The sequence below is a fragment of the Suillus clintonianus genome (genome assembly GCF_016758775.1).
Source record: "Suillus clintonianus strain FC179 chromosome Unknown DEU56scaffold_141, whole genome shotgun sequence".
NCBI classification, from domain to species: Eukaryota; Fungi; Basidiomycota; class Agaricomycetes; order Boletales; family Suillaceae; genus Suillus; species Suillus clintonianus.
In genome coordinates this window covers 22912-47627 of record NW_024539365.1, presented here as the reverse complement: position 1 = coordinate 47627, position 24716 = coordinate 22912, and the positions used below count along the sequence as shown (strand labels likewise).

Below are 24716 nucleotides of genomic sequence, written 5' to 3'. Positions count from 1 at the left end.
CCCTCCACGCATCATTCTCATGGTGCTCTTGTTGTCACCACCTTTCTTGTGTATGTGTGTGTATCGCGATTGTAATCATTACACACATTGTGCTACACATAATGAAGAGAAAGAAGAGGAGCCAGATTGACAGGATCTCGCATGACCCGTTGGCATGGCCAGCGAGGGCCTCCAATGTCTACTCCGAGTCTTTCACGGCCTCCTCTAGCATGACATTCACGCTCGCGGGTGCCCCCACACTCGTTATGGCTAATGTAAGTTGACCTCCGAGTCATAGCACTCAATCTACACAAGTCATGTCCCTCACTCACCTCGAAAATGTGTCCGCCGGCCGGAATAAGGATAGTCAGTTCCTCGATCCAGCTTCGCATTCTGCACGCACAACAACCGTGAGATGCGATGAGGTACCAGCCTGAGGAGACGATGCCGCGAAAACCATCCGAATACACACGCAAGTTATTATCAAGTAATGAATGATTTTGCTGAAGACTCTAGAGTAGACAAAACACTGCGAAAGCGAAAACAAGATAACACCAGAGCACAAGAGTATGTACAGACGCAACAGGGCGATTCAGTAATTCCTACACCTTGAAGTACAATATTAATGCAATATCAACAACCCGTGAAACCGTATAGGATGAAAAAAAATACAGCAGGAAGGGCCTATACACCGATATGAATGAAAACTGTCCTCTGTTCAAGCGGCACTTTCGTCATCACATCGTGCGTAGCACGGTTGAGTGCCCATGCCGCCTTCGTGCAGTCCATGACACCTTCATCCTCCAAACCCTCGAACATATTCTCGTAGAAGTTTTTGACAACGTGTTTTGCGAGAGCGTCATTGACCCCCCACAGCGTGCCTACGACGCTCTTGAAACCGGAAAACTGGAGTCCAGCTGCGAGGTGGATGGCTTCGTCAGGCGTTTCCTCATCACCGACGGCGGTATGACACGCCGATAAGAATGCGAATTCAGCTTGCGGAGAATTGTTCTCTATGATGTCGAGTAGCGTGAGGGGTTTGTCTCTCATGGCGAAACGTGAGTTATAAGGCTGCTCGAGGTCCTGCGTGCCGTGACAAGCGAGGTGTACCCAGGTGTTATGTCGCAAAATATTGAGTGCACCTGCTTGTGTGGCTTCGCCTTTTGAAAGCTTAGTGAACTTGACGTTGGGAGGAATCAGTTTTTGTACAAGCTTAAGTTCGCTGTTGACAGCGGGGAGCACACTGCCTTGCCCTGCGCCCGGTTCACCTTGTCCGATCGCTGCGAAGGTCTGAGTGACGCAGGTCTCCATCGTCTGTCGAGACCTGATCAGAGCCGAAAGTGTCGGCGTGTAAGAACAGATGAATATATCCTCCAGGCATGACTCCGGCCCTGAGCGATCTGCCTTCGGCCGAAAGGGGTTAGCTGCATGGAGGGGGATGGACGTAAAGGCTGCTGTCGGACACAACCATATTCGAGAACCGTGCTGCAATTTCAGGTCATGCTGAAGGACATTAACAATGGGGAGCATGATCTCGTCCCATACTATCCGCAAGAGTCTTCGCAACTTCTTCCTTGGCTCCGTTGGGGGCATACGAACTGTGTGCCGGATTGCCGTAGCGAAATCGTCCTTGAGCTGCTCCAGCTCTGTGAGAGTGATGCGTGGGAAGCGAACATGGTGAGGCTCCCCTGACGTCGGGACAACAATGGCGCTGCATGAGGATTTACTCCCAATGAGGATGATAACTGGGCCCTGGCATGCTGCCGCTTGCAGGTCTTTATACGAGGGCGGGAGTAGGAATCGCGAGAAACCTTGAAGATCACGGATTTCAGCTACTACAGCTTCCCATTGAGTCGTAATTCTCCTGTACTGTATTTCTGCCCGATCAGCAACAGCTCTGTCTATGGTGCCTGTGGAACCCTGAGCGTCGGAAAGACGTTTGCTTAGCTCTGAGAACTCGCGAGCCAGTTCGGGATTCGTGAACTCTAGGTCATGAAGTGGAGTCCTCAGGCGAGAGGCCAACGACCACTGTTGGCCACGACCCTGCTCCACGAGTTCGACTGCGCGTCGTATATCATTACGGCGTATGGCACACGATGCTGCATCTACAGGGAGTGTTCTGGCATTTTTGAAGGCAGCCTGAGCTTCGCGCCGTGAAGTTGTCGATAACCGTGTTGCCACATGAGCATCTAGAAGCTCGAAATGTGTTGAGTAAGCCTCCAGTGCAGATCCATGACCATACTGCTCCGCTGCGACAGTCCAATTATATACCTGTTTGATACGATCTGGGAGTCCTTGAGTGGGGTGTCGTGATCCCAGTCTGAAGTTCTCCACTGCGAGTGACAAATCAGCAGGGTTGTCTTGCATCTTGTGACGAGCCAGATAGGCCACCTGCAGCCACATGAAGCTCAAGGATTTATCCGGGTGCAGTGAGGGTAATGATGCCAATGATTCTTGGCAGAGTCGAATGGTCTCCTCAAATTCTTCATTCTTCTGAGTTTGTATGAACCGAGAGCAGATCGCCGAGCTCAAATTTAGAAGATTTCTATGGCGCTCGGGATGATCGGGCCGCCTTACCCGAAGGGATTCACGATACATCTCAATGGCCTCGTCAAGATCCTCGCTGACATGAGATTTGTCATATCTTTTTTGGAGTGCAAGGGCAAGGTTGTTAAGCGTATTATCACGGGATGGATGCCCAGGTGGGTTTAATGTCAGCGCTTCGCGATGGAGGGTGATGGCTCGATTGATGTCATTGATGTTATGGTGTTTGAAGAAACGGGTGAGAAGGGCGTTCCCTAGGTTGTCCAATGACTCATCGCGAGATTCGTGCCCAACAGGGCGCAGGCGCAGCGCTTCTTCATTCAAAGACATGGCCTCGTCGAGGTCATCATATTTGTCTTGGTTTTCGAAGCGGTACTGGAGAGTGAATGCCAAGTTATTCAGACAGCCACCACGACCAGTATGGCCCTCGGGACACAGAGAAAGAGCTTCACGAAAAAGTTGTACGCTCTCGTCCATATCATCAATGATGCCACTTGCATGAAAGCGTAATTTGAGTGCGAGCGCAAGATTGCTGAGGGCAATGGGACGGTATTTATGGCCCAGAGGACAGAGCTCGAGCACCATTCGTAGAAGGTGGATGCCTTCATTAGATGCATCCTTTGGGAAATTGTTGCATTGTGCGATCAGATAATTGACTGCGATGTCTACGAAGCTGCTACGAAGGTAGGTGCCCTCTGGACAGAGTGGCAGTAGCTTGCAGCATAGTGGTGTGGATTCCTGAATGTAGACAGCGGATTGCTCCTTGCTGTGGCGCAAGTTCAATGTGAAAATGAGATGAAAGAGTGATATCGTGTGATCGGGGTGACCCTGCGGATGCAATGCAAGGGCTTCGCGGAAGAGAGAAGTGGTGGTATCAATGTCTTCATGATCCGTTCGACCATAACCTACAAGGTGGGCCCACGCGAGGTTGGTGAGAGCCGCTGCGCGGTCAGGATGGTCGACTGGACACTGGTCAAGAACAGACTGATAATGCTCTACAGCATCGTTCAGGTGGGAGACCGTCTTGAGTGTCATGTATTTAGCGAGTTGCGCGTGACCTGCATCTGTGTCTTGAGCAATCTCGCAGTCTATGAGAGACTACAGTTGAAATTCCGTCAGCAAAAGTTAACAGTGGATGCTAGCGTCACTCACATTATAATATGCGCCATCCTGATTGTCACAAGCATGCACAACAACGGCCTTCAACGTGAGGGAAGGGTGGACACCATCAACGGGTGGAAAGGACAGCTCTTCGGAGTGTGAGTAGATGTGCAGGAATCAAAAGTAGGGAACTCACCGAATGGTTCATCTACATGATCGAGCAGCTCATCCCACGATGCTTCGAGTTTCCCAACGAGTTCACCATTGCCCAGCATTTGATCGACCTCATAGGATGCTCTGATCTCCACGGAGAATGCAGGTAACGCCTGTAATGAACTGTAAGCCAAAGATCAGTCTCGAATCGCATCCGAAAGTTTCCATGGACTTTACAGGATCATAATTTCTCCCCACGCTGCAGATTTATCGGATGATAAGACACTGATGGCTGATTTCCAGCGTCTCCTGGAATCGACGTTGATTGATACGTAAATGCTAGGGATGTGCCAGAAGGGGGCGATGAGATTTTTTGCGCTGATGACTGTAGATAGAGCGCAAGGATCACGAAACGGATATAAAGGTGATATGGAATTATTGGAATGACCCACCTTCAAGTCTGATATATTGGCCTTCCCAACTTCCAGGCATGATGGTGCAATATCGCATAATGGAAAGGAGAATCGGGGTGAGCGTAGTGCTGGGTGGGAGACGAGGGGTGGGATATGGGGACCGTAGATGGAGTTCAGCTGAGAGGGGGATAAAAAGAGGTTGGGGGTTCAGGTCATGCTGTGCGTGAAGTTGTCAAAGGCTGTTCGACACGACAGACGCCGGGATGATTGCACTAAGCGCTGAGGACAAAAGATAACCGACTAGAGTCAGCAGGACTTAGCGGAACTCTGGAGAACCTGTGCTAAAAAAAGTGAGCAATGTCAGTCAAATTAGCAGCGAAAGTGGCACTAAGGTAAGTTATGCGAGAGACCTAGAGCGTCATGTGATGGGCTTGCTAAGATCTGGTATGACTCATTCATATTAAGGCAAAATGCAGAATCGAGTGTATTTCGGAATCGTAGGGTAATGCAACAATGCAAATCGCTGAAAATGATGGACACAGAATATACCCGATTCTATACAAGTCCGATTGAGCTGACCTAGTGCCATGGGGGGAGAATGATTGAGGGCGTTATGGGAACACCAGGTACGGTTTGTGAGAGCATGACAGGTCGTGTTCAGATGGGATAGCTGAACGCCAGCAAAGTGTCGACCAGTCCCCGAGAGCGGCGGGTCATGGCATTGAGCAAGGGGAATGGTGTTTGGCAAGTTTCTGCTGGCGGCTTTGGAAAAGCCTGATTTTGCCTGGTCCCCCTTGGTCAGGCCATGGTAAGAGAGGGAAGACAGTCGTCCCTTAGCTGAGTCCTCGGAAAGTTTGTGGATGATATGCATTATGCGTATGAATGCGTCCGTCTTGCCACTGTGCCATGCAAAGCATATCTTTGCCGTTCTTCCGAGCTGAATATCATGTTTCAAGTTGCTCGTATACTGGACAGTGCCAGACACTGTCACGGTGCAGCGCGCCATACTACTCGATTTTTGCCGACGAGACAGTCGATTTGCCTTCCGGCGCAAGTTGGCCGTTTGAACGCAAATGACGTTGAATTTTAATGACAGCTACATACCTACTAAAAAGGTAACATTTTTTTTCGTACGGTGTCGACCCCGAGAGGATGCAGACCAGGTGTTACTGGCCTGCAGGTGGCAGAAAGTTCGCGATATCTAATTGACGAGCAGCAATTACTGCCCCTCTGTTCTACATTGTAGAGAACGTGTTCCGTGTAATGCAGCACACACAATGTATCTTGTACACGGCACACCAAAACATCTCAACAAATTAGCCTGTATTTCACCAAAAAAAAATTGGCCAGGAAAGCAAGCAAAGCAAAGCAAAGCATTACACTAGACTGAAGTACAACAAATAATGGCAGCAAAAAAGAGCCTATATGTGCATAGAAATTATATCATAAATCAAGTCTAAAAAAACCCCTTACAAAACTGATTTAGATGATGATTCCGAGAGAAGAGCATCCAATAGAATCTCGAGACACTCAAGCTCAGATTTCAGATTTGTGAGTGAACCTGGGTAATGATGTCTATGTCGTCACTCCCACCAAAGGTCGTGCGGTGGCTCTCCAAACTGAAGACACGGGATCCAGAGCCAGAGCCAGGTTGAGGACAATCAGTCTCCTGAACGTTCTCCGGCTGTTGGAGCGGCGTAGAATCCGGAGCGTCAACATAGATCTGAAGAATGGAGGCGCTATTAGGCGTCGCATTTGGATTTGGTCGCGCAGGAGGATCGGGGAAATCGGAGAGCGTGGACATGCGTGAGTACTCAGACCCGCTAGTCATGTAGCTCGACCGTATACCGCCTGCAGAGAGGAGCGGCGAATGGATGAACGAGATGGGGCTGACAAGGTCAGCTTCTTCGGCAGCGTCGTAGATCGAAGCATGGGCAGAGTTTCGATAGGAGCCTTGCAGAATGGTTGATGTTCCTGCAGCGTCAACGACATCTTGCCGGATGGGGAGACCTGTGAGATACGTTTATTAGCTACTGATCGAATTTAAGATTAGGAGCCGCGTACCAAAAGTGTCATTCTCTTGTGAGGCCATCAGAAATGAAGATGCTCGAGAGGATTCGATGTCTTCTGGAACACCCGACTCAAAGGGTGCATCGTAAAGCTGGGCCGGCGACTGGGAAACAGTACGGGGATTGGCCTGCACCGGTGAAGGAGTCCTCGACATGTCCATGAAGACATACGTTTGAGATAGATCATCCGATCGTGATTCCCCCAGTCCGCCTGACCTCTGCCCATGGGATAAATCCGAGGCCTCCACATGTAACTCTCCAATCTCGCTCATACTGCGCATGAGGTTGGTGAGCGCGCTTCCAGAATAAGAACTGTGAATATCCGACGGTATACCCCTGCTGGTTTCGCTTGCTTCTTGGTGTTTGACGCTGGATTTTCCACTGGACAGCCTGCTCTGGGGTGGCCTGTAGAACAAATCTTGAAATTCGTCCAGATCATCGTGATCCAGAGCTGAAATGACAAGATGTGCGGAGGTGATGCTGGTGGTGGGGCGGTGGGCATCAGGGGGGTGGGTGGAGTCCCTGCCTCCGACTGCTGTCACGGATATCAGACTCGGAGGACGAGTGGAAACGATCACAGAATCAGAAACGGGTATCCGGGAGTGGCTATTACCGGAGGCCATGGACGTCATCTCTTTAGCCTTCCCTTTGTCTTTGATTCGGCTCAGGGTATCCTGCTGACACGGGATGATGGTTATAGATTGATCCTCGGAGTCGGTTTCCTGCTCGTCACGTGATGGCGCAGCGAACACGAGAGCCTCACCAATACCATACTTCTCAAAGTCAGAACTGCTGATGGATATGTGGTTACTAGATGCGAAATCATGGTCTTCCTGCACAGCACTTGGCGGGACCAAAAGCGTAGGATGGACAGAGTTACTGGGCTGTCGTGCATGCGAGTTCACCGGCTCACTCGATGCAGCAGCGTAAGGATGTGAGATTGCACCTGGCTGCATTGCCCGCGGAGGGAGCCTGTGGCGCATGCTGACGCCACTTGTAGCAATGTTCGGAGGGAGTTGGGGGTCGTAGGCGGATGGATGTGGCCCAGCATAATCAGACACTTTAAGGACATGTTGTAGAGCATGCTCAGAAGATGGATTGTTATACCGAGTATATATGGCACCGGTGGCATATGGATGGCTGGGCATGCTCGTGAGTTCGGGATCATGGCTGGAGCGATCGTCGACAGGAGGAGGGGACGAAAGTGCGATACCGACCCCTTCCCCGCTTGCTGTAGTAGGGGCTGGAGAAATCCCTATGATGATGACGCTTTCCTCACCAGCTCCGTTGTGCGAACCACCCGCAGGGTCACTCAAATGAATAACGTTGGTTTCCTCTGTCGCAGGTCCCAGGGCTGGTCTCTTGTCAACAGGTGTGCCGAGTAAATCACTCAGATCTCCGCAAGGTGCGCATGCTTTAAGCAGTGCAGTTTTGCCCCAGGACTCGTTGCGGACATGGCGGGTGCTTTGAGGATCCGAGAGCGACTTTTGCGAATTGGATTTACCAAGGGAGTGAGATTGTGAGCCCGTGAATGAGTACGAACTAGAGCGCCCGCGAGAATTCGAATGAGTTTGGGAATGAGAATGGGAATGAGATCGGGAGTGCGAAGCACGTGCAGCGTTGACGGCGGGAGCCATGCTCTGACCTCCAAGGAGCGTGCGTGCAGCCAGATATTCTAGGGTCGTGCTGCCCTCTTGCTTGTGCCCAGGACGACTATGACTTCGTGACAATGATCTGGCACGAGCGCGGGAGAGGGAGCGGGTTCGGCTGTTCCCAAAAGAATGCGAGGCCTGGTGTTGCCACCGTTTTCGTTGTGCTTCTAGGACCTCGCCTTCTTCAAGAACTCTGCAGGAGTACTTGGTTACTAGATAACTACCTACAAAAAATGTAGCTTACTGGGTCAACGATGGCACAGAGGCTGACGGACGGAGTTCCTGTTGCGCAGTCGATGGGCCCGGTACAGATTCCTCTTCCTTGGGGCTTGTGTTCCGAACTGGGTCTGGGTCTGGATCTGGGCGTTGTTGAGGCGTGGACGCAGTACGAGGTCTGCCAGATATAGAGGGGCCAGACAGAATATCAACGGCCGACCTGGATTTCAACAAAACATGGTGTTCCTTCCGTACATCATGTGTAGCTGACGACACTTGTGGTCTCCCGCCACGCAGAGCAGGACTGAGGCGCGGTGATGCGCCCTCAGCGACAGGCGTGATTGGTGGACTGACGATTCGTCCGCTACTTCCTCCATATTGCCCATGTGCGCGCTCAGACCTCAGGCGCGGACGTGGAAAGAATAACGCGTCACACCATGTCTCGGGGGATAGCCAGCGATCGACACCTGATACTGGTGGCGTTGATTTTGTGCTCTGTTGCGAAGGCTGCTTGCCGTGTGATGTGGCGGAAAGGTTCGGGGTGGAGACAGAGGGTTTCAGTGGTGATGCCAAGAGACGTGCGTGTTTGTCCAATGCGACAGCACGATGACTGCGAGGGTCGATCGCATAGGTGAGTGCTCGACTACGGCGAGTTTGATTGTGCGAGAATTGAGTATTATATGCGCTTGAATCTAGTTGTTGATGTCCTTGATGAGATTGCTGAGAGATACCGGGTCGAAGAGCGGAAACGGAAACAGAGGAGGATGTGTTTGCATAGGGGTGACTCGAGTGAGCCATGAAGATAGTTGGAGAATCATAGTTTGTGGCCGGGGAGGAAAGTAAAGAGTCCTGGTCGGGTTTTCCATGAAAGTCAACATGCCGAGCAGAAAACTGCTTGGATGAAGAGAGATCCACAGTGTCAATCCGTGGCCGGTGGTGATGGGTATGACTTCTTTGGGATGGTCGTGGTAGTGTGGAGTAGTGTGAGTCAAAGCGATTGCCCTTGTCGGGACTAGAATTGGGAGGTGTCGCAAAATTAACGTTGTCCTGGATTGTACTGTGTTGGGTGGAACTGGGAAGCCATGCTCCCGGCACGTTGGTCCGACTAATAGGAGATACAGGTGTACTGATTGATTGTCCTTTTGGCTTTTTACTAGACCCGAACCCGAAGAACCGACTCATTTTTTTCCGGGGGTTCGATATTCCAATGCGTTGCGCAGGCATGGGTGATTCGCCTACGCCAGCGTCCATGCTAGTATGAGTAAGAATTTGCAAGCGCGGTGCACTTGTCTGGTGCCATCGAGGATGCGGCCGTGTCGGGTCGATGGCACTTGACGAACTCGCGGTGCGCCTCGTGAGGTCAGAGTGAATTCTGGTTCTGGGGTACCCAGCTAATTGTACAGGTGGTGGGCCTAGCCCCAATGGTTTGGCATCGTTCACGGACATGTCCCGGTAGCGGTACAGTAGTTGAGAGTCTTCCAGATGCGTATTCACGTCGTCCTGGTTAACGGGGTGTCTCACGATATCTTGCTTGGCCAATGAGACACTCTTGGGCGGTTCTAACGGACCATTGTAGGGAATATACCAATCTTCTTCTGGCTTGTCGACACGGGGAGAACGAGATGAAGACTCCGTTTTGTGACTGGGAGGAAAACCAAGCCGGGGCAAAATGGAGAACGGGTGGCTGCTGGCAGTCTTTACTCCCATCACAACGTGTGGGAATGAAGATTTCAAGTGTTGATACTGCAGATTGCAGAACTACATGTTCGTATGTAAGGTTGGAAAACTGATTGAATGATGAAAACACCACGTACGTTGCGGCTGGTACTTGAAGAAATCAACTCAAAGTCCCCGCACCAATTTTTGAACTGAGCAATCACGATATAGCCAGAGCCTCCGTTACACTTGATTATCAATGATGCATCAACACGGCTCCGGACAAGGAACGGATGCAAGTACTGCCTCACCTATGATGAAGACAAGAAGAAAGAATGGAAAACGAACGGAGCAACAGTCATGAATGGAATCAGAGTGTCTCCGTATGATGCCCGTGCGGCAGTGCCCTCACAGTAGTGAGTGCCCAAAGAGCCCGAGCGAAACCGCTGGTTAAATTTCAAAATTTGTTGAAATCACACCGTGGGTGCAATATGAAATATCACACCCACATGTACACTATTAGGTAAGTAATCATTAATCCCACGGTCGCCTTTTCGGCACTTACTTGGACTCTGATAATTCGCTCGAACAAGTTAGAACTCTCGGTCAAACTCTCGGTCATCCAAGTGCACCGGCGTGATCGTACTCATGCTGGCAACATCAAACAGCCTTTCTCACCAAGAAATGTTCCGCGAGTTGCGATTCGGGTGCGATCCTTAGTTCAGATGTCGCTCTCCGTAAGGCCTCTCTATCTATAGGACAGTATTCTCACTGGAGAACGTTGGTGCCAGATGCTTAGCGTGCTCTCGGGTCAGCCTCATGATTAGGATTGTCGGAATGACAGCGCGATATAATACGTGTTCTTCTACAATTGAAGCCCCCAGAAAGGAATGGAGGCGTGCACTTCATTGATGACGTGCCAGGACTCACTGGTTTTTTGGTCCCGAATCAGCAAGACACCACATGCTCACTCAAGTGAAACGTACCAATACCAGCCCCTGCAAGAAGGACAGGAAGTATTGAGAGGCGCATCCTTCCGGCTTTGTATCGCTCAGAAATATTTAAAAGGTCTAAGCTGAAAACTGTAAGGGAGATGCTTCAGACGTAGAGGTAGTGGTGGTGGTATGTGCTGTGATGTGGATGGCCGCTGGATGGCGCTGACTCTTGCCGTTGGTCATCATTGAAACTCCGCCCTCGGCCAATGCTGTCTTGCTTTGTTCCTCTTGCATGACATACATGAACTGCGCCGCAACATCATTGATCTCCTAATTGAAAAAAAATCGACCCGCCCAATTACATTTCAACTTGTTGTGACTAGTCGTACTATAGGTTGTACTACCCTCCGTGCTTTTCTTCTTGGGTCTGTACAGGTACTATCGACATGACAATGGTATCGTACTAGGTACGATCGTTAACTGTTTTTGTCCTGGACCACTGGTGGGATATTATTTCGGAACCGCCCCAGTGTGAAGATAGTTTTTCAGTAACTGCGGACGACAAGAATGGCCGGTACCGCTGGCTGCATGCTATTTATTCTTCATTTCTGCGTATACTAATAACGGGAGCTCTCCATCTATCTCGGGATCAGTTGTAGAACACCATATTCAAGTGCTCTATCTAGTACGGTGTCTGACCCCTGATACACCCGTTAACAGTCACAGAAGCATCTCTGGGATCGCACTTTTAAGGTACTTCATGCATCTCTATCAAGCACACAGTCACTGAGTCCGCTGACAGAACAATACACGCTCTTCGTTCCACTGGTCCGTCACTTCCTTGGTTTCACATCAAGCGCTCTTGCTGCATTGGTTGTTTATTGTGACTGCTGAATCTTTTGTCTTCTTGGGCCCACAGTCGCATTTTTGTTCCACTGCAGTCTCAGTTATTGCTTTCTCGTCTATTTAAGCAGCGGCTTCTGCAGATACAACTTTCAGGCCCCTCTCCAGACGCTTGCGTTATCGTGCTACAACTGAGGTAAGATATTTTATTGTCACTTGACCTTTACCTATGCTTACACTGCGCAAAGCCGTTTGATACAGGTCAATATACCACACGTCTGTGTTGTTGTGTGCTACGACTGAGCGTGTCTATTTGATACAGATCCGCGCGAATTGCTATTGTCTCCATATACCTGGATTCTTGCTGGAATCCGTAGCCAACACTGATTTGTGAAATCTGCCTCCTGAACCACGAAAGGTAATACTTGCAGCTGGCTGAGGTTTCGTCTGCACTCAACTGACGACTCCGCCCCACAGGTCCTCCATGGCGACGTCATCCTCTCCCCTAGCCAATGATACGTCTATAAGCGCAACAGCTGATGTCGACAAAGAAATTGCTGCACGCGTGAATGTTCTCCAACGCATATCCATATCCCACCTTCCAAACGAGATTCTCGCGATGGTCTTTGAACACTACGAAGAAGAGAAGCGTTTCGATGGATCTGCGAGCGATGGTGTCCCTGCTTGTCTAAGAGTCACACACGTCTGCAGACGCTGGCGCGAAGTCGCTCTCGGTTGTCCTGCTCTTTGGACATTCATCTGTTCATCCTCTCCTCGTTGGCTAGGCACCATGCTTGAGAGGTCGATGAATGCTCCTTTGATTGTGACGTTTAAATCTCCGGTCCCGCTACAAACATGCTTGGAGCCTATCCTTTCACATCTATCGCACATCAAAGTCCTTCAAATTCCCTTACTAGCATCGGATTTCGAACCCATCATCCGCTTGTTATCTTCCCAACCTGCGCCGTTACTTGAAACATTCGAATTCACCAAACAGCCATTGGTGCACAATGATCCCACAATATGGCTCATATCAAATGCGATTTTCCAGGGACACGCACCTCGACTTCGGAGTGTTCATATTACAGGTTGTGACCTGAGCTGGACAGCCCACATTTTCAGCGGGCTTCGAACCTTATATGTCTACGCCATAGGAAAAACCTCCTATCCTACCATACCGCAGCTCCTGTCAACTCTGAGACGCATGCCTGCCTTGGAGCATCTTACACTCGACTGGCTTGACATAATTTCCGAGGACAAGGAAACGAAGCTCCTCGACAAAGTACAACTCAATTGTTTGAAAAGTATAACACTAGGTCACCCCTCGATCCGAATTGCCGCGTCTTTCCTCGCGCAACTAGCCATTCCCGTCGACGCCAAGATCGTTCTTCGACTCCTTCAATTTGAGGGCCTTCAAGATTTTTCCGACCTGTTTTCCGCCATGAACATGCATCCTGGTGGATCTGGTTCCGTCTTTCGGGCCCTGCACGCCAGGTACTCGTGCCGCCGTTTGTGCGTTCAATTTAGTACGTCGACGGTGATGCGTCCTGCAGACTCCTGGGATACTCGTGACGATGTCATACGGCTATCGATTGAATTCGCATGCGACAGGCACGCTGAACTCGAGCCAAGCATCATATTCGATCTTTGTCGATTTGTCACGCAGGGTACTGGGATTCAAAAACTCTCGTTGTCAGGGTTTAAATCTGCAGGTAGAGATTTCTGGCGCGCTGGATCTGCCTACCTCCCGGAGCTCGAAGTTATTCATGTGAAGAACATTGCCGTTGGGGGCTTAATCGGTGCACTTGAGATCATCGAAGGCACACAGATCTCAGATATACTATATCCCTCCCTTCGTGTTCTAGAGCTCGAGGCGTTCAACTTCGCGGCCGACTATGAAGAACTTGAGGAATATGAGGAACTTGAGGAATATGAGGAATATGACGAGACGTTTCGGGATCTCATGAAAATGCGAGCCAAACATGGTGTCCCTATACACGCCCTCCAACTCGCAGAGTGCACATGTTTAGGTCCTGATGAGGTGCAAGGTCTTAGGGAAGTGGTTGCGACTGTTGATTGGGATGAATATGAAGAGCCGGAAGATGAGGGGGGGTTGGGCATGAGCTCGAGGTTTTAGAGTATGTACTAGTTTTGTTATATATTGACGATGTTTTGATGCGTGTTACAGCATTAATTTTGTTGTTATCGTCGACTGCTGTATATATCTAATGGTCTCCCCTACGCGGACCTAATATACCTCATCTATACCACATTTCATCTTGCTGCGACCACTATTTCCAGGTCGTGCTATGTCGTATGACCATCCGTACCTTTCTTATTAGGTCTGTGCATGCAGGTACGAATCGTACGATGGCCAACTGTGTTTGTCTCGGTGTGATACCATTTCGGGACTTGTCACCGCCCCAATGCGAAGTCAGTACTTTTGACAGTACTTACTGCGGACAATAAGAATGGGTACCACTGCCTGCACATCCGAGTCGACACGAAAAACTTGGCAGAGTCTTCTAGGTGCCGGTGAGCCGTGAGGGTGGGTGGGACTGTATAAGACACATGCTGCTGCAAAGGTATCAGAAGTGTGACGAGACGAGAGCCTTAGGAAGTCTGTTCGACTACCGTCGACTGACATGCGGGTTGTGGCGCGAAGTAAGAAAGATAATATTAATATTGCATGAAGAAATTTTAGACGCCCGTGCAAGCGTAGCATTCTCTACTCGAGACGTGCCTCGGATGGTGGTCAGTCTTCAGATCAATTCGAAACAAATTAATAACAATATTATTAATAAAATGACAAGCAGCTCGAACTCTTCCGTTAAACAACGATGGCAGTAAATCGCTCCGCTGGCAATTCAGAGTTCGAAGGTTCCACCGTTCATAGTACCCGAAAGCGAGCACAACTATTTTTTCCGAATCACGCTGTATCTCTAACTTGATACCTAAACGTGATAGTTCTACAGCTCATCACCACTTCTTGCCGATCGCACAGACAGGGTCCCAGTGGCACGGGCGGGACTCGCTGAATAACCTTGTTATTCTGTATGACCTAAGATATCCATCGTCTATTTTTAACATTTAGCTCATACGCGCGCAGAGGAGACTCGTACAGCACCTCCGTTCATGAGGACACCGTCAACAATTTCACATGGGTACGTCGTACCTGGACTGGTCGCCCAAGACTGCCGCATGAGGGATACTGACTTTGAGGATTCACCCAGCCCGACCATGTCATCAGTGAATTGATGGGTCCGTGATATCGTAGCCGTGGGAAGTATAGCACGATTTAATTCTGCTCTCGCCAAATATTAGTTTTTATACTGTGAGCAATTTGAGTTGTACATACATACCCATGGATGCCCGCAAATCCAGCTTAACATGAATGATCCATGACAATGGTATGACATTCCTCCCTTGCAACCGATGAGGCGTGGTAGCACACTCATGTCAATCGTTTTAAGGTTTGTCATCTTGCCTGATCTCATTTTTGAGTTACAGCAGTATTTAAGACTTTCTCGTGGCAGGCGCCCTTGGCATTTATCAGCAGATCTCAAATACCATTAGACTTTGCCACAAAGCTGTGACATTCCTCCCTTGCAGCCGATGAGGGGTGGTAGCATACTTAGTCCAACTATTTCGTGCATTGTCGTTTGCCTTATTTATGTGGTGAATTACAATGCTATGCAACACCTTCTCGTGAGAAAGTACCTTTGGCGCTGGACAACAAATGTAGATTGTCACTTATTGTCCAAGCAATATGGAGCCTACGGTAAACACTACATAAAATCATTCATTTCCCCGAATAGAAACTTAGCAAGGTAGTCGAGATTCGGACGAGCTTCTCGCATTGATACATGACCACAGATTGATGAGCACATCTGATTGCACTGGGGATGACTCGGAGTGTCCGTGAACTGGCAAATTGTACTATGTATCGTGTTACTTGTTCCTGCACTGTGACGTTTGCTCAAGCTTGGTTAACAGTACTTGTTCTGAGTCGGTCTCGACCACTGAGGCAGCCTTCTTTGCCAATGAGAAGCATACCAAAACATTTCCACTCATTCCGCGCCTCGCCTGTGCGTAGTAAGGTGATGGAGATAAAGTTCAGAGCTGAGCATGTTACGGTTATCAAGAACGAGGCGGCAAGGTTTTGGTTTTTGACTACAAGTAAAAATTACTAGGCCATAGCGGCCTGCAGTACTAAATGTTCCAAGGTCTCCGAGTCCGGCCATACTCCGAGAATGCCGTTGAACATTTGTGGGTGCTCGAAGTGGGGCCAGTGTGCGCCTTCCATCGTCTGCATTCGACTGTCACCGTTGTCCTTGGCAAACGGTCATATTATGCACCTTGGTAGTCAGTTGTGGCAGGAACACTGCGGATTTCAAGTAATTTGCAGCGAACACCCAGTCTGTGACAGGATCCTGCGGTGACGCGCATGAGCAAGGTTTTGCATCTTAAGACAGATAACCCACGTCATAGCGGTTCTAAGCGTCATGATATTCAGTAAGATTGTGTTGTGAGAGGGTATCTGAGTCTACGTACCGCGTGAGCGTGTGAGATCACCAGTGATATCAGCCAATGTACTGGACGACTGCATGATATCAATGGGATGTGTTGAACCTCCGAAACCACGAAAGTCAATGGAAATCCTGCGATACTCCGATCCTAGAGCAGATCAACATCGAACAGTGTCGGCTGATGGAAGAGATACCTGCCTTGAACTTGTCGACCTGGTGCCCCCAAAGACTGATGCTCTTTTCAGTGGTTGGGTTCCGACACGTCCATATAATCTACCCACGATGAACATCTCTATGGGGCAAGAAAGGCGCATACCGGCAGCAGGGGAAAGGAACCACGCCTCTGTAAGCGGTCTAACTGCGAGAACGCCATGGCAGAACCGCTAATGTTTGGCGATCCAGCATCCTGGGAGATGATGGGGCTGGCGTAGCTACCGTACGCGCTGCGCTTCCTCACACCCCCAGAGGCACGGGGTAGCCCAGGACCAAATCCACCAGCCGCAGCAAACATGGGAAGTCCAGAAGAATAAGTGGCTTGCGAGCGCAGAGACTGCACGTCATACGGGATGTACCCGAGAGCATCATGTGTGCGGTAGAAACTAGAATCGAAGCGACTTGGCGTCCCTGATCTGCTTGTACCACCGGTGTTGGGGATGAAGCCCTGTGCGTTTGTCTCGTGGCGGCGGAATTTATCCACGGACTTGACAAGGGAGCGGCGAGGTTTGCTGAATTGAATCATGCTCGCCTGTAAGTTGTTCAGCGGACCCTCGACAAGGGTGTTATTCTCCTTGTAGTGCGTAAGAAGATAATGCTACAGCGGGTGCTGTATGAATCGGTCAGCGAACAGTAAGATTGTCCACCAAAGGGACTCGCCTTGCCGAGAACCTCAGGCTTTGGATTTATAAGGATGACGACTCTATACTTTACATGAGTCAGAGCCACGTTCAGACGACGAGGGTCATTCAAGAAACCGATGCCCTGGTGTTCGGAGTCGTTACTTCTGACGCAGCTCAGAATGATGTAGTTCGAGTCTTTCCCTCGTCACTGGAAGGCGTCGACGCTAGCCACTTCAATATCTTTATACAAGTCCTTCTTGAGAGACCCGTTGAACTGAATACAAATGAGCGTTGGCCCTCGTAGGGTGTGACAACACCAATTTGGCTGGGCATGACGCCCACGTTGAAGAACTTTGTCACAATTTTCTCGACGTTAGATGCTTCCATCCTGGAAACAGTGATAAGCAGGTGCAACCGAGAAGTAAGGACATGAAAAGTACTTGTTGAGGAACGAAGTTCCACTGGATGATATCTCCTCCCGACCAAGGTTCTGGTAGAAGAACATCAGGGTGTCTGGGGCGGGCCATGGGAAATCGACATTCTTGCGAAGACGTTCGGGAGCAGTGACACCGTTCTGCAGTGTACCCTCATAGAACATATTCGAGGGAAATTCAGAAAGGCGAGGGTACATATGGTACTGGACTTGCAGACGAATGGGTCCGATGTTGCCAAGTACAACCAAACGTTCGAAAAGTGATTGTGTCAGACCAGCGCGTGCCGCTTTCTTGTTCATGATTACCGAACCAAGCTGCTAGTGATCGCCGACAAGGACAACATGCTTACAGTTAAGCACCAGAGGGATCACACGTTCTGCTTCAGGGTCAGTCGAGGAACAACCTATCAAGGAATAAAAGGAGAGACGGTGCTTAACACAAGTTACCAGCGACCAAACCGAGCCCCGGGGCGAACTAGTACATGCGTACCGATGGTAATATCAATCTCCTCATTCAGGACGCAATCCACAGCTCTGCAACTGGTAGACTGCATCGCGATCGCGGCATAGTATGACTCGATGCCCTCGACTGTTGAAGGCGGAAACTCCCGCCACAAATGAAAGCGAAAAGGGGAGGTTGACCAAAGTTCTGATATGAGTTCGCGGCTTAAAACAAACAGGGAAGATACCGCTTGGAATTCTGCGCGCCTCCCGGACGATTGCGCCTGAATAAGTTCAAGTTGAAGTTAGAATGAAATGACAAGGGCTGTGCAACAACGGCGTTGTTTGGCAAATCCCTTGGATCCAAACAACCGCGCGCTTGTCTAAAAATATCACGCAGTGCAGAAAAAATTACACAATGCTCGCGTTCCTTCTGTTGCTTCTCAATTTGTCGAAGCACAACCAAGGTTATATTCTACAGTGGGATTCAGGGTTGATGTAAATTGGAGTCTGGCACATGTGCCGCTAGCACGAACTAACAATGCCATCATATAAACGAAATGTATTATACTACTTGTGAAATAAAGGGAAACGGTTAGGCTCCAAAACGATGGAAGGAAAATACTGGGATTCTCGCACTAACGATCCTCATAGAAGCGTCCGCATGGGAAACAGACCTTGTTGAGAACCTTGTTCCAACGACCCTGGATTGAATCCGAGTCGTCGGTGTAGTGGACGTGCGATTGTGACGCCTGACCTCCAGAGGCTTGTACATGTTGAGCGTCTGGTTGTCCGGACGCGTCGCTCGCTTTCACTGGCAGCTTCTTCTTCGTCTTGCGTGGCATGGCCACATATCCCTGAATGTCTGAGTAAGAACAATAAAATAAACAATTTGAAACTAAATCTTACCTGAAAACCGCGCACGGCGGAGACGCTAACGACTTCGGGACGTTGCGTTGTCGGAGCGACCGTGGCAGAGGTGGAATCCGTCTGTCGATCATGGTCTTGAGCTGAAAATCGAGAGACAAGACAGGGCTTACCACATTTGTTTCTCGTATCGATCCAGTGAATTTGCCGGCGGATTTGAGTAGTGAGCGAGTGCGATCCCACAAAGAGCGGTGCTCGTGAAGGGATTGAGGAGTGGACTGGACCGCGGGTGGACGGTGTCGGTGTCGGGATATGGTGTTCCAGAGACGCCGAGCCGATGACGGCTGGGCGTCGTCTGGGGGCGGAGAAGACTAGTACCGTTAGTAACTACTGTAATTCAAACAATATACAATTACATTACCTTGAAAAAATCCTCGTACGGGTCCGAATCATCGTAGTACTCCTCAACTCCGGGTAGTTGCGTTGTTTGGATCGGCGAAGTATGGTCAGTGTGAGTAACAGGGAGTTCGATGGGAGCGCTCAGGGCAGTCGGTACGTCCGGCGGATCGAAAGAAGAACCAGCCGTTCTTGAAAAACAGCACATTTCCTGCGAAGTAAGTGGAGGTATGATCAGGACGCACGCACCTTGTAACTTAGGTCCTGTGCGCGGGAACATCTAGCCATGTATGAATTTTGGTGACTGCAGCGGAGAACGGACCGAGCATATCGCAAGCGCCACCAGCAGCACAATCATTGGGGTCTTCGATGGTTCCACTGTTCGGGGTCTTCCATAGGGCCTCGATTCCAGATCATGAATCCTTCGTGAGCGCTTTTCATCCATGCGAGCGTCTATCGTTGTATTCCATCGGCGTTTGATGGTGTGGCAGTCTATCGTCGTGGTACATTGCAGAAGGCGTGCGATGCTCATCGGATGTCGTTCTGTGAGATTTATCAGAGTAAGCCCATATGCATATTAGCCCATGTACCTGGTGAAAACGCCTGATGTACTCCCGGAGTTATGATTACTGGTCGGCCGCTGTGTGTGTCAACGTGCGTTCGCCCTGGTTCATCAAGCCTGATGATAGTTGGCTGACTGGGTGATCGCGGAGGATCCTCAAACCGCGGAGAAACAGGGATACCATGACTGGGTACATTTCCTCCTGTAAAATGAGTAGAAGTTCTGGAGGCAGTTCTGTGAGGCCGCGAGTAATTGTCTTCGTCATAACTGGGACGGCTGTGATAGGGGGCATCTTCTTCTTCGTCACTCGGACGTCTACGACGAGGGGGGTGATCGCCTCTCCTGCATCTGCGTCCTGCGTCTCCTTCTTCCGGAGGAGAGGGTGAATTAGAGTCTCCGCGATGATATGGGCGGTGGCGGCGGTCATCATCTCTATGTCTTTCGCCTCGTCGGGGCGATGGCAGCCGCGAGTAATCATCATACCGCCCTCTCCATCGACGGCGGTCTCCTGGAGAATAATCGACATAATAAGGGCGACGGGTGGTAATATTCGGGTGAGTAGCGTTGACGGTCATCTCCACGTCTTGGATAATAATCAGGAGAGTCAGGGTGTCGGCCTCGTCGATAATAAAAATCGTGGTGTGGATCACCGCATCCACGAGGTGACCGAGACCGTGATCGTGAACGCGAAACGTGTGCCTAGGTACCAGGCAGCACGAGTACTGGCGGGTCACTCGATCCAGCAACACCAACAGGAAATTCATGACGAGTGGGAGGTCTGTCGACATCTGCCATATGTAAGGTCGTCACAGCGACTTCTTCCAAAAACTTTCCTAAGCGGCGAAATCAATTGAGGCTCGCTGGGACAGTCAATAACGCACCTCGTTCACCACTCCAAGAGCCTGTCTATCCTGCGCCGAGCTTCTCGACCGGGGGGCCTTTCGAAGAAGTCAACAATTGTCCGCCAGAATTGGACATAGTCGAAGTCCCCATCAATAGACCGCCAGGAGGTGACCGAAGAGAGCGCAAATCGGACCTGTCAGTTAAATCATCAGATACCAGGCTGTATTACTCGCAATTCCACCAATGCTATGACTTACTTGGCAAATTATGTATGCGATAGACCGAGGGGTAACTTTCTCTAGGACTCCATCATCATCGTGAAGGCGATGCTCGTACTGAGCAGGGTGCACCCGTTGGGGGAAATCACCGTAAGCATCCGGTGTTACTGGTCCTTGATCTGGAGCATAATGGTAAGGTTGTGGCATGCCCTGCCATCAACGACGTTGAGCGCTATCTCCTTAGAAACCGCCATTATGAGTTTGAATGGCGCGGAGAGAGTCATGTACAACGATCCTGTATTTTCCGCCGCCCAACGTTGACTAAAATCTGTTGACCTGCATCAATTCTTTCTCCAACTTCGGGATATGATTTACCTTGAACTGTTTTTTTCACCGAATCAGCCGAGTCGGATCGTATACCGTGAGCCTTTGTTAAGTGATCCTTTACTGCATCTGCTAACGTGGCCTGAATCACCCCCTCCCTCGCTGAGGGTTTTATCATGGCGCAATTGTTGACCGCGTCCCTGATAATGAGCTTCTGTGCAGCCAGAACAAAGTCGTCGTGAGTTGGGTGATTCGCTTGGTATTTCAAGGGGGGAAGTTCGATATGTGGTTGCGCGTAGACCCAGTGGGGATCGGGTCGGAGGCCATCGTAGCAGGCACCGACTGTTTCATCATGAGCGTGTATGTTCGTTTGTGAAGGATCACTTACTAGGGTGCGTGGGGATGGGTGCGTGGGGGTGGGGACATCTCGACAGGGGTGATACCCGGCCTCGGGCGCGGTCCTCTGGGTGTCGGGGGCACACTGCTGCCTCCGATAGAAATACCTTCTCTTTCGGCAATTCCTCAGCATTGAAAGTAGCACAGGTGTAGCTCCGAAACTTCTGCAACTTCCGGGAGTGTTTTTTTTTGTTTCGTCCAGAAACGCTGAGGTAGAATCACATCACGGTGCATCCTGAGCTTTGCGAGCGCATGCCATTGTGCGAACTGATAGAGCAGAGATTGCACAATTGCATCGTGGTCTTTGGGGAATAGCCCCTCGAACACCGGGATAGCACACTAATGACGGAGAGATGTCAGTGAACCAAATGCAAAGGTTAAACGACTCAAAAAACCTGTAGGATATCTTCAAAGTCACGCGCTGCTAATTTTTTCATCTCGGAGGTGTTGTTAGAAAATTTGCGAATTACACCGTTACCGAAAGTTGGGATCTCTCGAAATCTCGCCAGCCCATCTGAGTCAGCAGGTCGCAGCACCCCATACAAATGTCTCCTACCTGCTATCGAGGACCGCGACGACCTGGCTACCTTGGGGAAGGGCATAAAGAAGCCTGATTAGATGAGTAAATAGTGATTTCCACGTGCCCAGTTCGCACTCGTGCATGAGGTCCACGACAAGCATGCGGAATGGGTCGAGGCCAAACTTTCCAAGTTTGTGCGCGAAACGATTCTTCCAGCACAGTGTAAGTTGATCGAAAAGCCCTAGAAGACATTGCACTCACCAAAATAGGAACCCACGAGCCCTCTCCGAGAGTATTTTCCACCTTTGCGCCGTCTACCGTATGTCCCGATGCGATAAAATCGCGAGCCTCAGTAACCTTGGACATGACGTATGTTCGAAGCTTGTCTACGCGGCTTTTCATGTCTCTCACCAGCCCCAGAGAGCCGAACAAAGCTTTCGGCGTGAGACAGCGAGGGCACGGGCATGAGCCCATGTCCTTTATAGTGGCGATTAAAACCCTATATAAATTGATGGGCGATTCAGCATTCTCGAAGACACTGTTAAAACACATACTTTTCTGGATAGTCGGCTGAGTATGTGAAAATTCGGGGAAAGACCCTCCGTAACACACCATCGGCACATTTCAAAATGACGCCGTGGTGGTATGCCTCGAGGAAATCGTCATCGAATAAAATGTCCCAGCAGGAATGAAATAACTCCCTGCGGCAATAGGTGAGAAGAGACGCCATACCAGTTTTTGACATGCGAGACAGGCCGCTCAGAACGTCCTTAATACTGTCAGGAAGCTAAATTTGTCAATATCAGTAGAGAAACATGCTGCTTCAACAGAACTTACCGACGGCAAAAATCCTACGAGGTGGCATGCTCCCGATTGCGGCGACGACCGTGCGTATTTAGTCAAATTTCCGAAATACAAATAGAGAGGCCAAGCCTTTGCTGTCCCGAAGTTTGCCAGATGGGTGGCGTCAGAAAAAAACATCAAACCAGCGACAACGCGCTCCAACGAACAGCCAGGCTCCTTTGGGAGCTTCTGAAGGCTGTCCTGGGCTTCCAACCAGGCGTCCGATGTGTAGAGTTCGTCGTAGATCCGCTCCTGATGCCCCCCCAGAGGATCCTTCCATAATCGTTGGAAAGGCATGAGATGGAACACCCTTGCTTGAACATCCGCAAAAGCGGCGCGTATCACGTCGACAAGAGGGCGATAATGGAACCCGGGGATCGTATATGGTAGAGGTCCATCCTCCCGTGACCTGGTTGGAACGTCAATAGTAACACTGGTCTGTATCCAGTCATCTGGAAAAGAAACTCTTTTCCCGTTCTCCTCTTTATCTAATTCTTGCAAGCTTCGCCTCAGCGAAAAGTCCTCAAGGTGATTGCGGTCGAAATCCTCTGCGAGAATAACATTCTTGACCAACTGGGAGACCTTGGTTTCGGATACTCGACTGCTACCAGAGTTCATCCATGTCATGAGCCGATATATTGTCATATTAGCAAAAGGGAAAGGCGGCGCTAAGACAATCGGCGGGGAGTCTGTTGTCTGGGTAGCCATGGGAGAAGTTTTTGCAAGCAGCGTAGATGAAAGATATTTGTCGGGCTCAAAGGAAGGGCGTCGAGGGTATAGTCGGCAGAGTCCAAATGCGTTGAAGGCGGTCTGGAGTGTATCCCTTAGCGTTAGAAGAACGCGCTGAATTCTGAATTGGGCTGGTTGGGAGGCCAAACTTATCGCAAGCGCCACCAGCAGCACAATCATTGGGGTCTTCGATGGTTCCACTGTTCGGGGTCTTCCATAGGGCCTCGAGTGACATTCCAGATCATGAATCCTTCGTGAGCGCTTTTCATCCATGTGAGCGTCTATCGTTGTATTCCATCGGCGTTTGATGGTGTGGCAGTCTATCGTCGTGGCACATTGCAGAAGGCGTGCGATGCTCATCGGATGTCGTTCTGTGAGATTTATCAGAGTAAGCCCATATGCATATTAGCCCATGTACCTGGTGAAAACGCCTGATGTACTCCCGGAGTTATGATTACTGGTCCTTCGCCAGACCAAGACAATCAAACGAGCTGTTTGGCATAAGGCAGCGAGTGCAATGGACAGGAGCCCGATGTCCTTGATAGTTGCAATTAGAGCCGAAATCATGACCGAACCATAGATGAACTCACAAGCTGGTGCGCACCACCATGGTCGGCTCTGAGAGTCTCTGATCCTCTTGAGCATAAAAGAGTTTGTAAAGTTCCACCTATGATTAATGAATCTCGACATGTGATCGTTCGGAATGCATTTGCGAACTGTCTACTATGCTTCGTCAAGGCACTGACCACGAAGTCTTTGAGATACTCACTGGCTAAAAACACAGTATCAACGCAAATCAGTTCATGTTGCAATGCGCACGGGGTTGGTTATCATAACGTACCACAATTGTGTTATATTCTAACCTGAGAGATGATCTGGGTGATACAAATCTCCATCTTAGCCTTCTTGTCTTTTGTCGCATTCCTAATCTGATCCATGATTACACCGTCCAAAATGCCCAATCAATCGTATCGTAGTAGTCCTTGAGGCTAGTTGTGATGCTTCCGGCAAGTCGGCTATACTTCGAGCGTTGTCAACATCGTCCATAACGCTTGCTGACACTAACGATGTGAATGATGGTTTGGATTAGCTAACTGCTCCGATCGTCCATGATATGCCGCTACAAGGTAATCGAAGAAATAAGTCGTCCTACATTGTTACTATACATCTGCAAGCAAAAACCATCAGTGAGGGATGTAGATGGCACAGGGAATCCTG

The 24716-nt window shown here is 49.9% G+C and overlaps 8 protein-coding genes across 8 annotated transcripts; 1 reads left to right on the top strand and 7 right to left on the bottom strand.

Annotated features, from left to right (window-relative positions):
- Nucleotides 1–627: 627 nt before the first annotated feature.
- DEU56DRAFT_137168 (CHAT domain-containing protein) lies at nt 628–4581 on the bottom strand. The gene is made up of 6 exons (XM_041344726.1): nt 4448–4581; nt 4230–4367; nt 4015–4177; nt 3821–3960; nt 3690–3773; nt 628–3581 (listed from the first exon to the last, which is right to left on the bottom strand). Exons 2-6 carry the CDS (start codon nt 4285–4287, stop codon nt 664–666), a joined length of 3363 nt encoding a protein of 1120 aa, XP_041202340.1. The 5' UTR covers nt 4288–4367; nt 4448–4581; the 3' UTR covers nt 628–663.
- Nucleotides 4582–5733: 1152 nt separating this feature from the next.
- DEU56DRAFT_747471 (uncharacterized protein) lies at nt 5734–7407 on the bottom strand (the record flags this gene model as incomplete). Its single annotated transcript, XM_041349278.1, has 2 exons — nt 5734–6200; nt 6255–7407. 2 exons carry the CDS (start codon nt 7405–7407, stop codon nt 5734–5736), a joined length of 1620 nt encoding a protein of 539 aa, XP_041202339.1.
- Nucleotides 7408–8023: 616 nt separating this feature from the next.
- DEU56DRAFT_137141 (uncharacterized protein) lies at nt 8024–10252 on the bottom strand. Its single transcript, XM_041344725.1, has 3 exons — nt 10095–10252; nt 9942–10031; nt 8024–9885 (listed from the first exon to the last, which is right to left on the bottom strand). The coding sequence occupies exon 3, from the start codon at nt 9832–9834 to the stop codon at nt 8152–8154; it is 1683 nt and encodes a 560-aa protein (XP_041202338.1). The 5' UTR covers nt 9835–9885; nt 9942–10031; nt 10095–10252; the 3' UTR covers nt 8024–8151.
- Nucleotides 10253–11859: 1607 nt separating this feature from the next.
- On the top strand, nt 11860–13847 carry DEU56DRAFT_137114 (uncharacterized protein). The gene is made up of 2 exons (XM_041344724.1): nt 11860–11979; nt 12039–13847. Exon 2 carries the CDS (start codon nt 12046–12048, stop codon nt 13696–13698), a length of 1653 nt encoding a protein of 550 aa, XP_041202337.1. The 5' UTR covers nt 11860–11979; nt 12039–12045; the 3' UTR covers nt 13699–13847.
- DEU56DRAFT_837280 (uncharacterized protein) lies at nt 13676–14316 on the bottom strand. Its single transcript, XM_041354828.1, has one exon. It carries the CDS (start codon nt 14284–14286, stop codon nt 13996–13998), a length of 291 nt encoding a protein of 96 aa, XP_041202336.1. The 5' UTR covers nt 14287–14316; the 3' UTR covers nt 13676–13995.
- Nucleotides 14317–15750: 1434 nt separating this feature from the next.
- On the bottom strand, nt 15751–17524 carry DEU56DRAFT_929783 (AAA domain-containing protein; the record flags this gene model as incomplete). Its single annotated transcript, XM_041358675.1, has 6 exons — nt 15751–15894; nt 16407–16901; nt 16976–17099; nt 17136–17182; nt 17209–17314; nt 17367–17524. 6 exons carry the CDS (start codon nt 17522–17524, stop codon nt 15751–15753), a joined length of 1074 nt encoding a protein of 357 aa, XP_041202335.1.
- A 278-nt stretch (nt 17525–17802) lies between these two features.
- DEU56DRAFT_918699 (uncharacterized protein) lies at nt 17803–19351 on the bottom strand (the record flags this gene model as incomplete). Its single annotated transcript, XM_041358153.1, has 6 exons — nt 17803–18084; nt 18478–18657; nt 18710–18790; nt 18841–19038; nt 19089–19274; nt 19313–19351. 6 exons carry the CDS (start codon nt 19349–19351, stop codon nt 17803–17805), a joined length of 966 nt encoding a protein of 321 aa, XP_041202334.1.
- A 1160-nt stretch (nt 19352–20511) lies between these two features.
- On the bottom strand, nt 20512–20664 carry DEU56DRAFT_747486 (uncharacterized protein; the record flags this gene model as incomplete). The annotated part of the gene is made up of 1 exon (XM_041349282.1): nt 20512–20664. A coding segment is annotated over one exon (153 nt), but the record flags the coding sequence as incomplete, so codon positions are not given.
- Nucleotides 20665–24716: the final 4052 nt, after the last annotated feature.

Coding starts and splice junctions, on each gene's coding strand:
- DEU56DRAFT_137168 (XM_041344726.1), bottom strand. CDS start 4,287: ATGCGATATTGCACCATCATGCCTGGAAGTTGGGAAGGCCAATATATC. Junction 4,178..4,229: donor CCAATATATCAGACTTGAAG/GTGGGTCATTCC, acceptor TTCGTGATCCTT/GCGCTCTATCTACAGTCATC. Junction 3,961..4,014: donor TGGGGAGAAATTATGATCCT/GTAAAGTCCATG, acceptor TTTGGCTTACAG/TTCATTACAGGCGTTACCTG.
- DEU56DRAFT_137141 (XM_041344725.1), bottom strand. CDS start 9,834: ATGGGAGTAAAGACTGCCAGCAGCCACCCGTTCTCCATTTTGCCCCGG.
- DEU56DRAFT_137114 (XM_041344724.1), top strand. CDS start 12,046: ATGGCGACGTCATCCTCTCCCCTAGCCAATGATACGTCTATAAGCGCA.
- DEU56DRAFT_837280 (XM_041354828.1), bottom strand. CDS start 14,286: ATGCTACGCTTGCACGGGCGTCTAAAATTTCTTCATGCAATATTAATA.